General features: G+C 33.0%; 1 protein-coding gene across 1 annotated transcript; it reads right to left on the bottom strand.

The window, feature by feature from the left end:
• Positions 1–548: 548 nt before the first annotated feature.
• Positions 549–2,357, bottom strand: LOC111393601 (actin-depolymerizing factor 7-like). The gene is made up of 3 exons (XM_023019251.1): positions 2,305–2,357; positions 1,187–1,446; positions 549–975 (listed from the first exon to the last, which is right to left on the bottom strand). Exons 1-3 carry the CDS (start codon positions 2,305–2,307, stop codon positions 825–827), a joined length of 414 nt encoding a protein of 137 aa, XP_022875019.1. The 5' UTR covers positions 2,308–2,357; the 3' UTR covers positions 549–824.
• Between the last annotated feature and the right edge of the window lie 14,056 nt (positions 2,358–16,413).

Below are 16,413 nucleotides of genomic sequence, written 5' to 3'. Positions count from 1 at the left end.
ATTGAGATGTTTGATAAGCGAACAACACTCATCGAATTTTAAAAAATAGATAAAAATCTTATTTGTTATACGTATTTCAGACATGCACCAATAATTGAAATATGTTAAAAAAAACAACATAAATAAATATTATGAAAAGAAGATACATTATGAGATCAATAAGCAACCATGACAAGGAAATAAAAGGGTAATTTTGGTGTTGTTTGATACTACAGAAACTAATCTTATTTGAGGGTAATTATATTCACAATATAATTTTTATTCCTTCCACCATATTTATTTGTACTAAAGGTTCTTAACCTTTACTCGTCATCGCACTTATGTCCCTCAAAATTTTCATGTCATTCTTATCTTCAAACTTTTTATTAATTAACACATTTTGTATTTGATAACAATTTTATATCAAAAAGTCCATTGAAATGACGTGAAATAAATTATTTTTTCATCATATTTTTAAAAAATAAAATAATAAAAGTGTGAAAAAAATCCTTCCCTCATTTCAAAGTATGAAAACTAAATATTTTAATATTAATCATTATCAAAGATGAGACGTACTATTTAATAGAAGATTAAAGATAATTCAATGAAAAAATTTAAGAAAATAATTATTACATTGACCAAAGACTAAGGAGTTTAACTGCAAAAAAAATGTGGTGTATCAAATAAAAATTGTGGTGACAATATAACCACCTTTTATGTATATTATATCTACCTAATTAGAAAAGAAACTACAATTTATGACCACAATCCAATGTGTATGGGTACAACCAAAAATGAAAATAATACAAGTTGGCAAATGTGAATGTTGTTGAAGAAGAGCATTTTCAGAATGCACGAGCTTTTACAATGTCAAGGCTCATTTCACTTGGATCTGTTGCTTGCAATTCAACTTGTATTCCATCAAGTTCTCGCTTAAATCTGTCCTTAGAACTCGCATACACCATCTTCATTCTCACTTTTGAGCTATCCGGTGACCTAAAACCACGACAAATATATACTTTCATCGATTTATAACAACAATAAAATGTGAACAAAATCCTATGAGCCCTTAAGGATTTGTTCGAACAAGAAAAATATCAAGCAAATAAAAATAAAAACTCACCATCTTCTACCTCGATTCTTGTTTCGAGTACGACATAATTAACTAGTACGCCTTTAGTAGCTATGAACAATTTGAATATCTTACCAGGCAATAAAGAAAATCTTGCTTTTTTGAACATTTTCATCAGTGGTGAAGTCAAAATCATAGACAGCATAACGACACTCATTATCCGGCAGAGAAGCGGTGAAATCATCATAAGTGTCGCCAGGGTTGCCGAGTTTATCCACCACCACCTGCTGATCCTCAATCTTGAAGGTAATGTAACGGTGGTTTCTCTTTGCTTTTAATTCCAAAAATTTCAACTTGCACTCATCTTGCACTGCCATTCCAGATGAAGCATTCGCCTACCCCAAAAAAAGTATTAATAAACAAGCGCAGAAAGAAAATAATGCAAAGAAAGTAAGCTAACATGAAATAAGACTACTCAATATTGTAATCATCTTCGATTAATGTAACCAATAGTATGATTTATTTTTATTATAGGATAATTCGTAGCCCTTTCTCAATAATAGATAGAAGTCTTATCACATTTCGAGCTGAGTTTTTGCTCTAACAAATTTGAGATTGATTATATACCATTCATAAAAATTTCTATTATTTGTAATCCGCAAACAACAACAACAACAACAATAAATAATAATGTTGATAATTTGCGTGAGATTAATAAATACCACAATTTATAATTGTCAAAAACAATTATTTACACATTATAAAAAAAGGTCTTGAATTCTTTTAAATGAATTCGAATATGAATGAATATACAAGTTTCAATCAGAACGTAATTCCACAAAACAATTCAATTCCATGAAATTAATAAATACCCAACAATTTATCATTGTCAGAATAATTATTCTCATATTATAAAACAAAATCTTTAATTCTTCTGTATGAATTCACATAATAATCATTCATGCGGAAACTTAATTTGCATTAATTTGATGAAAATAACCCCAAAAATTTCACATATTATAGAAAAGCTAACATTTAAATATTATAAAAAGAAACATTCCTTCTAAATGAATTCACATATTAATCATTCATAAAAAATCTATCAGTATGAAATAAATAAATACCCCACATTTATTAATTATCAAAACAATCATTTGCATATTATAAAACAACTCTTGAATTCTTCTAGATGTATTCTAAAATGAATCATTCATAGAGAGGATGGGTGGTGTGGGTGGGGTAGGGCAGAATACCATCTTGTCTTCCAGATAGGGGTAGAAAAAGCAGCAAAATGATAATAATAGAGATCGCATGGGATCCTTGAAATAAAGAAAATAAATGACAAGTTGGGTTGTCTATAAACGGAGAAAAAATATCGGGGAATTAGAGATATTCTAGGGAGAAAATAAGGGTTAGGAATTGTCTTAGCTCATTTTAGGTTGATAATATCCCTCCCATAACCAACTCTTTTTTCTTTTCTTCTGCAATTATATTCACCCAATTTATTTAATTTTCTTTTAAATTTTAAGGAAATTTTTTGAGCATGTTTTGCATATCGTTTTGATTAGGGGATTGAATAAGAGAAAAGATTATGAAAGATAGGATTAGGGGATTATATTAGATTAAAGTGTGTTGTTCTAACTCGAAGTTTAGTGTTAGGTTGTATTAGAAGACGGAATTGTCAATGGATAATTCTATTCTTTAATAAATAATATATAAGAGTTTGAGCTACTCGTTAACCATTTGATTGATGTTCAAATCTTCCATTTGGACAATGGACACTAAGATTTTCAAACATCTTGCAAGTTGCATTGTACATATCTAACAATCTCTTTATAGAGTCATTATGAAAACTCCAACGAGTTGCTTATGATCATTGTAAATAAGATACTTGATTTGCTCATCTTCCCGATTCACGCTCCCCAGTAGCTAACATATGCTCAATTTCATTTCTTTGAGCAGATTGTAACTTTGTAATGCGCTTAGTGGAAGAGGTGAAAATATTGATAATATTGTCCAAATGAGCAAATAACTCCCAAATAACATCAACTTCTTTAGTTACATAAACCAATATCAATTGTAATTGATGAATAAAACAGTGGACACAATATGTGTATGGACAATATCTAAGAAATAATACCCTAGGTCTATCCCAAGTGCCCTGCATATTATTAGCACCATCACATACTTGGCCTCTCATTTTTGCCACTTGATGTTCATGTTGAGCAAGAACATTTAAAATCTCATTTTTTTAGATTTGATGATGTAGTGTCACTGACGCTTTTGATATCAAAGTAGTGTTCGGTCAAAATATTTTAATCTTTCACAAACCTCAAAATAATAACCATTTGTTCTCTCTTAGATGCATCTTGTGCTTCATCAACAAGAATACAAAAGTATCCATCCCCAATTTCCTCACGATTCGTCCCTCTTACTCTGTTTACCATTATGTGTAAGATTTCTTTTTGAATATTTGGAGCAATATATTGGGCATTTTTTGGAGCATTTTTCAAAATAGATTTATCAATATATGTATTCGTTGCTGCCAAAATTTTTATCATTTTAAGAAGATTTTCACGATTCAATGAAGATAAAGATTCATCATGACCTTTGAAATGCTAGCCATCGAGCACTTTGAATTGAAGTCTTTAAACATAAACTAAGTTTCTCAGCTTTTTCATTTAATACGGTATGCATGACTTTGTTAATATGTTGAGATGGTTTCATTAAATTTTTAGCTCTTCTCTCACACATATTATGATTCGATGATCTCAAATGAGTAAGAAGCGCACATTTTGATTTGTCATTAACCCTCTTCCATTGGTTATATCTAAAACGAACAATTGGACAAATTATCATCGTTCTCGAAAAGATAACAATAAAAACAATATGTCATATCTGTTATAAGTGAATACTCTAACCATGATAACTGGTCGAACCATTTCGCCTGAAAGCGACAAGACTGAGATTTTCCTTGTGTCTTTGGTTACTCAACAAGTTTTGATTGATAAGACCCAGCTTTTAGATATGCTACTCAAGTCTCATCTTCCAGATTAAAAGCATATTCAAGTATTCGTTTTCTTTTCCCCGATTCTCGTTCAATGCTAATATTTGAGGATGAATGTTGTTCACTTTTTGGTGGAAATGAAGGTTGATCTCCAATTAGTCCATCAGAAATTATACATTCAGTAGGTCAATCTGCCCTTTGAAAGAAGGAAAATAAGTTCTTACTCTTCTTGAAAAGAGGTTGACCTTCCATTTTCAATTTCTTAAAATTACCAAAAACAAAAAATAAAAAAAATCAACCATCAATGAGATTACTCTAATGACAATCAAAAAATAATTTATTAATTCGACAAGGCAACGAAAATAATTTATTAGGTTGACAAGCCAACAGCAACAATCATTGAAACAAGGCAACAGATCAACAACAACTCATCAAGCCAACAAGACAACATTTCAACAACAATTAATTTACTGATTTACTAACAAGACAACTTACACAAATAGGCAATAACATTCAATTTCAATATTTTTCTGGCAATGCAACAAGTAGAGAGATGAGGACATTTACTTACTAGGGTGTATTCAAGCTTTTGGCTTTTCCTACATGTCTGCGAAACCGCGTCCGTGCCTTGAAAAATAATTCAATTAAAACTGTTGGCAATGAAAAGGAATTTTGCATTAAAATTTGGAATGAGCTTTTACACCGCAATCTAATTAACTAAGGTGTGTGTATTGAAAAGCTATTGTCAAATTTAATAACAATTGAATTATTGAAGCAGAAAAGTTAAAAAATGCTCAAGTACTAAAAAAAAAAAAAAAAAAAAAAAAAAATTTAGACCATTTCAATCGAATCAAACTAGACCCAAAGCAAAGGAATGTGTCTTTGTTGGCTATGATCCATACAGGAAAGGATGGAAGTGCATGGATCCAAAAACAAAAAAAAAAAAAAAAAAAAAAAAAAAACTTTAGGCCATTTCAACAAGCTGCAAGCACTATTAGTGTTCTAGTTCCAGTATCTAGTGCTTTTCAATTCAGTAAATCTTTTAGCTATATAAATTTTAATGTAGTTTATGATTTTATGACCTATGCACATGAATGAGAAAGCACTGTTAAAAACTTAGAAGAATGGTGAATATTTTTAAAAGGCCCTTTTTCACCAAGTTAAGGTAAAAAAGAGTGACCACTGAACATCAAAACATTTCATTTTAGAAGTCTTCTTTTGCCTCAATTATCTAGTTTCCCCTTGTTAAAAAGGGCCATTTTTCTCCAACTGTCCAAGTCATCATCTTTTATTACTAACCTTTGTCCCAGTTCCATGTTCCTCGACCCTCCCCCATTCGCCAACTGTCCAAGAAAACCTTGATTTTTTCTAAAACTCATACTCAAAAATCAATATTAATGAAAAACATATATAAAAAAAAATTCCAAATTGCAAAATATAAGAATCTAAACTCCGAAATTGAAAGTACTTACTAGAAACCTGACACCAATTATCAATAGCCGCTGTCCCAACTTCCGCCAAAACAAGGGAGTAACATACCCTTTTAAGAAACTAGAGATGGAATATTTGATTTGGATATTGGGTTCCTTAATTTTATAGAAATTTTATAAGGTGACTGAGAATTTGAAAGTTTTAGGCTTTGGTTGCCACTTGTCAGATTGTACAGCATTGCTGTTGCTATGGACTCATGGAAGAGACTGGAAAGGAAGAAATAATTGAATCGAAATAGAATTAGTTTCAGGTTTGGGTTCAGGTTAAAAATGGCTAATCAAAGTTAAGTTTTGTTTAAGCCAAAAAATAGGGTTGGATCAATTACACATTTTGTCGAACTCATTTGTTTGTTGGAATTAAGGCTTACTCAAATTTTTTGGTTGAACACGAGTTGCTCAATTAATTTTAATGGGTTCAACGAAAAAAATTGGACTAGTTGGACCTAGGTTTGGACGAACATGGGCTGTAGTCTAGGCTAGCCAATGCCTAGATCTGCCCCTGCAATCATTTGCAATTTAAGAAGATTAATATCTAATGCAATGAGGCCAACTGTGGGTAATTTGTCCCACGTGCCATTTTCATAGACCACGAACCGAGCACCACGGACAACATCAGATCGTATGGAGAGATATTCCATGTTAATAATTGTGTGTTGAGCAGTTCATGCTGGGTAAGTACCCTATTAACAGATTACAGATGAAATATTTGATTTGGATAGTAGGTTCCTTGATTTTAAAGAAATTTTATGAGATGATTGAAAATTTAAAAGTTTGAGACTTTGGTTGCCACTTGTAGAATTGGAGAGGATTGCATCGTCATTGCTATTGACTCTTGGAGGAGACTGGAGAGGAAGCAACAATGGATTAGAATTAGAATTAGTTTTATATTTGGGTTTGGGTCATAAATGGGTGGTCAAATTTAAGTTTCGTTTGGGCCACAAAAATTTAGTTGGTCAATTACTCATTTTGTTGGACTCATTTATAGGAATTAAGGCTGGAGACGAGCTGCTCAATCAATTTTAATGGGCCCAACAATCCAAAAAAAAAAAAAAAAAAAGTAGACTAATTGGATATGGGCTTGGGTGAGCACGAGCTGTAGTCCGGGCTAGCCCTTGCCTGGATCCGCCTCTGCAATCATCTGCAATTGGAGAAGGTTAATGTCTATTACAATGAGGCTAGTTGTGGGTGATTTGTCCCACGTACCATTCTTATAGATCTTGAACACGGCACCATGGACAATGTCAGATTTGGCTAGCACGGATAGATATTTCACGCTGATAATTTTCTATTCCGACAGTCCGATGCTAAGAGTAACATACCCTATTAAGAGATTGGAGATGTAATATTTGATTTGGGTAGTGGGTTCCTTAATTTTATAGAAATTTTATGAGGTGATTGAAAATTTGAAAGTTTGAGGCTTTGGTTGTCACTTGCCGGATTGGAGAGGATTGCATCGTCGTTGCTATGGACTCATGAATGAGAGTAGAGTGGAAGCAATATTTGATTAGAAATAGAATTAGTTTTAGGTTCAGGTTTGGGTTAGGGTTAGGGTTATAAGTGGGTAGTCAAATTTGAGTTTTGTTTGGCCAAAAAAATGGAGTTGAGTCAATTGCTCATTTTGTTGGAGTCATTTGTTTGTTGGAATTTAGGCTTACTCATTCTATTTTTTATTATTATTATTATTATTATTATTATTATTATTATTATTATTTTTTTTGTGTAGGACACGGGCTGCTCAATCAATTTTAATAAGCTCGACTAAAAAAAGGTGGATTGATTGGATTTGGGCATGTGCTAGTAAGGGATGTAGTTTTGGCCAGCTTGTACTTAGATCCGCCCCTGGGAGTAACTTACCCTTTTAAGAGATTAGAGGTAAAATATTTGATTTGGGTAGTGGGTTCCTTAACTTTATAAATATTTTACGGGGTGATTGGAAGTTTGAAAGTTTCAGGCTTTGATTGCCACTTGCTGGATTGGAGGGGGTTGCATCATTGTTGCTATGGATTCATGGAGGAATAATGGATTAGAAGTAGAATTAGAATTAGATTTTGATTTGTGTTGGGTTATAAATGGGTAATCGAATTTGAGTTTTGTTTGGTCCAAAAAAATGGAGAGGGTTAATGTCTACTACAAAAAGGCTAGTCGTAGACGGTTTGCCCCACGTGCCATTCTCATTGACCTTGAACTTGGCACCATGGACAACGTCAGATCTAGCTCATACGAAAGGATATTTCGCCCTGATAATTTTGTCTTCCCTTTTAAGAGATTAGAGATGAAATTATTTGATCTAGGTAGTGGGTTGCTTAATTTTATAGAAATGTCATGAGGTCATTGAAAATTTGAAAGTTTGAGACTTTGGTTCCCACTGGCCAAATTGGACAGGATTGTATCGACGTTGCTATAGACTCATGGAGGAGACTGGAGAGAAAGCAATAATGGATTAGAAATAGAATTAGTTTTAGGTTTGGGTTTGGGTTGTATATCGGTAATCGAATTTTAGTTTTGTTTGGGCCCAAAATGGGGGTTTGGCCAATTACACATTTTGTTGGACTCATTTGTTCGTTCGAATTAAGGCTTACTTATTTTTTATAGGGATCAATACATAAATCCTAGTTCTAAAATTACATTTCATAAATAACAAACTCACTAAAATATTTCAAAAATCAAGTGTTAAATAAATTTATTAAATTATAATATAATATACATTAATTATTTCCACCCCATGCCACCTCACCCCACTACGCCACCTTCCCTCCATCTCTCCATCGGAGATGGCCATCGACTTTGGCCACCACTCCGGTAGATGCTCTAACGATTGCTCTGGCAATAGAAAAATCTCCAAAATTTGAAAAAAAAAAATTCTCTCTATGCTCCACTGCAGAAAAATCTCCAAAAATTTATGTGACCAGATTTATTATTCGTAATTATGTCTGTGTTTTATATGACTATTTGTGATCAAACCTGTTTTCGCTGTGACTATATAATTTGTAACTTTATGTAACCAATTCCTTGACATATGTTATTTGTGATTAACTGTGACCAAATTTGTATTCAGTGTGATCGTCTGTGATCAAGTCAATGTCAATCATAATTGTGACCAACACAACCCGTCACAATCAACAACAAAAATTGGTCACAACCAACACATACTTGGTCACATAGGGTCACCACTGAACTCTGGCTAAACAACAAAACTAATAAAAATCTACCCACCCTTCATCGTTGTAGCTAGATCAAAAAATTCGCTCGGTTCATCCTAAAAAGTTCAAATCCATCGTTCTTTCACCCTTCAGCATAACAAAAATGCCAAAATACACAACAATCTTCTTAACCCACCATTCATTGTTGTGGCAAGTGCACTCAACCCAAAATTTGACACCATTAGAATTTCATTATCATCTGATAGTAGATTTTTTGGTTTCAAATCACGGTGGTAAACACAGATCTGAGGTACCAATGGTCGGGAAATCCACGATGCCACCGCCAAAACTCTACAATGTTTGAGCGTGCCTAGCCCTATCTTGAGCTTTCAGCACCTCCAGCTCCACATTCTAGTCCACCGAAAAATCCCCCTCCAAAGTTAACACTCTTTGACAAAGCCACCGCTCTCTTATCAACACAATCATTAGCGCCTCGTCTCGCACTACTAAGTTGTCGGATTCGTCGTCAGCGACCTCACAGCACCAGTGAGGTGGATAGTCATCGGAATCATAGAGGATGACTATTGAGATATGTGGTGGGTGGGTGAGAAGAGACGAGAGAGATAATGAGTAGTGAGAGAAATTTTTTTAGGGATTTTGAAAGGAATGATGCGTGGGTAGGTGTGGTGGGTGGGGTTTGGGTAAGATGAATATGTAGATAAGATTTAATTAAATTTTTATTAGTTATAATTATTAAAAATTAATTACCACCTGATTTGTGAAATAAAATTTAATCCCCCTATTTTCTGAAAATTAATCTATAAAGTAAGTTTCTAGGTAATTTTTCCTTTTCTTTTTATTGGTTGGACACGAGTTGCTCAATCAATTTTAATGGTCGAGCACAGGCTGTAATTCAAGCCAATCCATGCCTGGATTCACCCTACTGGAAACAACTGGGTCAAGGGTCATTACACCGATGGAGCTGAGCTTATTGATTCTGCTCTTGATGTAGTGGGAAAATAGGCTGAGAATTGTGACTGCCTACAAGGTATTTTATTATTTAGTTTTGATTTTTCTTTTCAGAATATGAATATTACCATTTCTTTATTTTCATCGTATTTTATCATTTCTGATGTTTTAATAATTTTTTGAAAACTTTTTTATCATTTTCTGATGTTTTATTAATTTTTATATTTTCTTCTTTTGTCATATTTTTTTTTTTTTGGTTACATTGAAGGTCATGCTTTTCTAATCACCACATGGGGAATTTTTTATGGTATATGAGTTCAATATATACAAACATGCATTAATAGATGTATAAATGCAATTTCAAATATAAATTTTTGTGATGAATGAGTTTTTAAATATTAACATCTTCGACAATGTGAGTTAAGAAAAAGTTTTGGATTTATTGGGAAGAATATTTTAATGTGACAATGTATGGTTGAAAATAAATATAAAAGAAAAAAAATAGAGTTTCGAAAAGATGTTTACCAAACTAGGGGCGGACCCATTAAGGGCCTAGTCGGTGCAATTTTTAAATAATTATGTCTTACCCCACTGAATCATATTTTTGGGTCCACCCCTGTATCAAATTGTATATAACAGAAACACGTAATATGTTACACTGAGGGAAAAAATTAAAATGAAGTGCACGTCTGTGTGAAATATTTATGAGGTGGAGTTGGTGGGGATGATAGAGCTTATTTTATTTGGTTAAAAAAAAAAAAAAATCTTGAACTGGAAAGCCAAATACCAAATTGAATTAAACCAAATGGAGCAAAATAGCCAAATATCCAAGCACAGTTCTTATGGGATTATCGCGACAAGTTAGTAAAATTTGAGCTTAGTGCCAGTTGACTTTACTCAACTTATTTATTATTTTAATGTCTAGTTGAATAAACGGCTTTACAATATGTGTATATTGCTCTTTGACTCAACTCTTTTTTCATGTTTGTTTTAAACATTTATGTTTTCGAGTCTGCCACTCATTGAGAGGTGGAATAGGATCACGAATGGGAACTTTTCTTGATGCAGCCCAAAAAAGAAAAAAAGAAAAAAAAAAAAAAAAAAAAACAAAAAAAAAAAAAAAAAAAAAAAAAAAGAAAAAAAGAAAAAAAAAAAAAAAAAAAAACAAAAAAAAAAAAAAAAAAAAAAAAAAAGAAAAAAAGAAAAAAAAAAAAAAAAAAAAACAAAAAAAAAAAAAAAAAAAAAAAAAAAGAAAAAAAGAAAAAAAAAAAAAAAAAAAAACAAAAAAAAAAAAAAAAAAAAAAAAAAAGAAAAAAAGAAAAAAAAAAAAAAAAAAAAACAAAAAAAAAAAAAAAAAAAAAAAAAAAGAAAAAAAGAAAAAAAAAAAAAAAAAAAAACAAAAAAAAAAAAAAAAAAAAAAAAAAAGAAAAAAAGAAAAAAAAAAAAAAAAAAAAACAAAAAAAAAAAAAAAAAAAAAAAAAAAAAAAAGGAGGAATTCAAGTGAAAACCTTGAGATTACGAAATTTGGAATCCACCAAATTAAGGAGAAAATAAACTTCACTATTATATTAATGAATGATAATAAAAAAACGAACTAACTTCTTATTTATAAGGGTTTACATGAAAACGTAGTTTAAAACAACTAAAAGTAGTGAAAACAAAGTCTAAACAAACTAAAATTGCAAAAAAGCCCAAAATAAACGAATTGACAATAGCGCCAAATTTTTAAAAATCAGTTTTCAAGTTCTAAACGAACTCGAATGGTTGAAATTCATCATGCATCATGACATAACTGTGAGTATTGTTCCTCTCATCATTCTCTATTCCAGAATGATCTTATGAGCCCAATCTGAAAATTAGGATGTTCTATTTTTAATAGTACTCTTTTCCCAATGTGTCTAATATGTCCTACATCGGTCCCTTCCACCTCCAAAAGACTCGACCTCGAGTTTAATCTGGATACAAAGGCTTATCATCTTTATGGAACTCACACAAATCTGCCAAATTGAAAGTTTGAGAAATACCCATAGAAGCTGGCAAATCAATAATGTAGGTATTGTTGTTAATTCGTTTAAGCACTTTCAAATGTCCATACTTTCTTGGTTTCAGCTTATTGTAAATGCCAATTGGAAATCTCTCATTTCTCAAAAACACCATTGCCGAGTCCCCTTCCTGAAATTGTTTATCCCGTCGATGTGAATCTGCTGCTACCTTATACTTTGCATTAGTTTTCTCCAACTTTGGTTTTACTTCATCACGGATTGCTAACACCTCTTCTGCTAGACGCTCAGCAGCAACACTCTTAGCAATAGAAAATCGAGACCAACCTATAGCAATATGAACTATGCTATTGTACGCAAACTCCACTTGAGGTAGTGTAAGATCCCACTGTTTAGACGTATCTTCATAAACACTTCGAACCATGTTTCCAAGGGTACAGTTAGTAAACTTCGATCCGTCCATTAGTTTGGGGATGGGCAGTGCTGCTTCGATTCAAATTGGTTCCAAACAACTTCCACAAAGTAATCCAAAAGTATCCCAAAAATTTTGTATCCCTATCTGATGTAATAGACTTGGGAACTCCATGCAATCTAACAATCTCTTTGAAAAACAGTTTGACAATATTTGATGCATCTAAAGTCTTCCGACAAGCTATGAAGTGCGACATTTTGGAAAATCTATCAACCACCACAAAATAGAATCTATGCCTCGTAGAGTACGAGGTAATCCCAAAACAAAATTCATAGCCAGATCTTACCATATACCTTGAGGGACAGAAAGTGGCATGTATAACCCAGTATTTTGCACTTGACCCTTTGACACCTAACAAGTATAACATTTTCTGACTATAATTCCAATATCTCACTTCAACTATGGCCAATAATACCTAGCCTCCAAACTGGTTTTTGTCTTGTTACACCCCAAGTGTCCACTTAGACCTCCCCATGCAGATCTCGAATCAATTTTCCTTGTAGAGATGAAACAGGAATACAAAGTTGGTTATCTTTAAACAAATACCCTTCACTAATATAAAAATCCACCATGGATTCTCGATTCACACACTTGCTCCAAATTTCCTTAAAGTCAAGATCATCTGTATATAGTTCTTTCAATCTCTCAAACCCAACAATTTCCTGTGACAATGTGATCAATAAGGAAGCTCTCCAACTCAGTGCATCTGCAACTCTGTTTGTACTTCGAGATTTATGTTTAATCGCAAAAGGAAATTTCTGGAGGAAAGTAACTCACCGAGCATGCATCCTACTGATGTCTTTCTAACTATGAATGAATTCAAGGCTTGATGATCAATGACCAACACAAACTCATTTTGTACCAAGTAATGTTCCAATTGCTTCAAAGCCCTCACAATTGCATAGGATTCTTGCTTGTAGGTACTCCACTTCTACCTCGGATCATTTAACTTTTTTGAAAAGAAATCCACGGGTCCTTTCTCTTGAAAAAGGACAGCCCCAATACCAATACCACTAGCATTGCACTCCACCTCAAAGATTTTCTCGAAGCTTGGTAAAGCTAATATTAGACCTGTGCACAACTTTTCTTTGATGAGGGTGAAGCTCTTATCTTGTTCCTCTTCCCAACTGAATCTTTCCTTTTTCAAACATTCTGTGAGAGATGCTAAAATGCTTGATGAATCGTCGTAGAAAGTTACCAAACCATGAAAACTTCTCACTTCAGAAACTGACTTCGGTGTTGGCCAATCTCGAATTGCTTTTGTCTTCTCTTTATCTACATGCAGACCATCTTCACCAAACACAAAGCCTAAAAACAATACCTTAGTTTTACAGAAGGTGCACTTCTTCAAGTTGATGTACAATTGATTTTCCTTTAGAACCTCCAGGACTTGCCTCAAGTGACTAGGTGATCCTCCTTAGACTTGCTGTAAATAACGATATCATCGAAATATGCCACAACAAAAGACCCAATAAAAGGATGGAGAATCTGGTTCATCATCCTCATGAAGGTACTTGGAGCATTTGAAAGTACGAATGGCATCACGAACCATTCGTAAAGTCCATCCTTACTCTTGAAGGTTGTCTTCCACTCAACCCTTGGTTTAATACAGATTTGGTAATAACTACTGCGAAGATCTATTTTTGAGAAGACCTTAGAACCCCAAGCATATCTAACATATCCTCTAACCGTGGAATTGGAAGCCTGTATTTTACTGTAATCTTGTTGATGGTACGATTGTCAATACACATACGTCATTTTCCATCCTTCTTTGGCACTAGAAGGATAGGTACTACACACGAACTTATACTCTCCCTTATGAACCCTTTCCTCAATAGCTCCTCAATTTGCTCCCTAAGGATCTCATTCTCCTTTAGACTCATTCATAATGAGGCAAATTTGGAAGGCTAGCTCTAGGTACCAAATCAATCTGGTGCTGAATATTCCTCATAGGAAGCAACTCATTCGGATATTAATCGGAAGCCAAGTCAACAAATTCTGTCAATATTTCGTACACCTCAGACGGAACTCCCTCATTTTCTTTATTTGTTGTAAAAAGCCCCTTATCTACAACCGAATAAAAGCAATCAAATTCTTTTATAGACTTTGTAATCTCCTTCTCATTGTTTGTAAGGATAAGAAAACTCACAGTTCGTTGATGAGTAGACTTCTCTGCCTATTTAAGAGGAACCATGGCAATCTGTGTTTTTCGACAGAGAAGAATATGGTGGCAGGTGATTTTTTTTTTTAGTTTTATTATTTTAATTATCAATACTTACAAATATGCAAAGTTATCATTTTACTCCCTTCCAATTTGGTCAACTAACTGTCAAATAATTTTTTTTCATCTATTTGGATATTAGCTACTAATTTTTCAAAGGTTTGAGATCTCTGTTTGAATAAGATGAAGGTTAGGGTAAAGCTTGTAAAAAAAACTCAAAAGTTAGGGACCTCTGCTATAATTTTCATAAAATTATTCTGTTATAAAAATTCAAACTAAATAGTAAGTGACCTTAATAAAAAGGGGCGGAGCTTGTCATTTTTTAAGCTTGTCATTTTTTAATGCAATGCAAAGCACATTCTTCATTTATAATTCTTATTTACATTTTCACGTATACACTACATGCATCTTTTTAATTGATCAATTTCATACATACTAAATTAGAATTGGAGAACGTTCCTCTTACCAATATTTTTTACGAATAGATTTTACAAAAAATCTCGATCTTTAATTTAAGTTAATATAACGATTTAGATCATAATTATTAAAATAGGACCAGTCGATTCGGACCGAGAACCAGTGAACCGACCACTGATCCAGTCCAAATGGTACTATTTGTTCCATTAACAATGAAATCAGACAAGAACTGCCCAAATCGGTTCATTTTTGTCTTAAACCGGGAGTGTTTATTTGAACTGAAGATTCATTTTTATTAAATTGGTACACAATAAAATTTAATATCAAAATTGCATGAAGTGAAACTCAAATGTGCACTGCCTTGTCAAAACATTAAAGCCTTAACCATCATGGTACATGAAAAATTACAACAAATAAGGTGAGCCAAATTTATATATTTATAGTTTTGCCAGAATGACATAAAATAACATTTATATCATTTTTTTTGTTTTAAAAAATATTTTTAATTAAATTTAAGAACTAACAACGATCCACTAGTTTATCCACTAACCCCCGGTTGAACCATTGATCTAATGACCTGATTGTTTTTTGAGTCAATGACTGGATCGGGTTCGATAACTATGTTTAGCTTATTTGATTAAAATACTTTAAAATCTAAAAATGGGGCCCACCCCAATACCATAAATCCCGTCGACATGTCTGTGTCTGTCCGCCTCTCCTACTCGCTCTCTCTAGTATATGGCAAATTAGCTTCACATGGATTTGGATTAGAATATCTCTTCATATACTAATGAATTTATTGCACTCAAAATATGCTGTGATCAAATTTCAAGTTATTATGTAAAAAGAAACTATTGTCGAGCAACATTTGAGTTTTCTAACTAGTAAGATCCATTTTGTATTATGTTCAATAAAGCTGCCTCTACATATATGTATTAGTGTGTGTTGGCAAATGTTGCAATTTTGGCTGCTGTCAATTGCATAAATAATGACACTGCAATGGAATTGTATTAAACATTAATAGCACTGAAATAAATTCTTAGCATGAAAGGCAAATTACAACATAGAGACTGAAAGAAAAGAAAAAAAATGGGAAAGGAGAACTGCAAGCATCGTTGTTTCGCGCGGGTTAACTCGCTAACAATTAAAGAGGATTAGACGATTGTGTAAGGGACGAAACCTCTTGAGACAAAGTTCCAAAAAGGGGTGTTCTTTTATTGGCGATGAACTTTACAATTGGAAACGAAAAACAACGTGCCTCCAAGGGGCGCAAGCACACGAGTTACAGAAAAGAAAGTGTTTAAGTCTAAAAGCTAAAGAAATGAAAATTACATATTCTCTATTCGAGAGTTTTGGATTCGGTCCTTGCTTCTACGTCCTTTCTCCCTTTTATACTTCGTAGACGATCTTTTTGTGATTAACTACTCTGAAAACTGCTTGATCGTCCTATAACTACCCACTTTCTTTGTAGTGGCCATTTTGTCATGAAACCGCCTTTTAACTGCTGCCATTATCTTTCATCGTTCAACTGCCTTCGATTGAATTCCTTGAGTTGTGGAACGTGATAAGGCTACTTTAACAACTGCCTTGATAACTGCATTCCTTGATAACCACGATGTGTTATGTTTGTTGATACCTTGGGCGAC

This window comes from Olea europaea, chromosome 1 (genome assembly GCF_002742605.1).
Source record: "Olea europaea var. sylvestris chromosome 1, O_europaea_v1, whole genome shotgun sequence".
Lineage (NCBI taxonomy): Eukaryota > Viridiplantae > Streptophyta > Magnoliopsida > Lamiales > Oleaceae > Olea > Olea europaea.
This window is presented reverse-complemented; position numbering and strand designations above follow the sequence as displayed.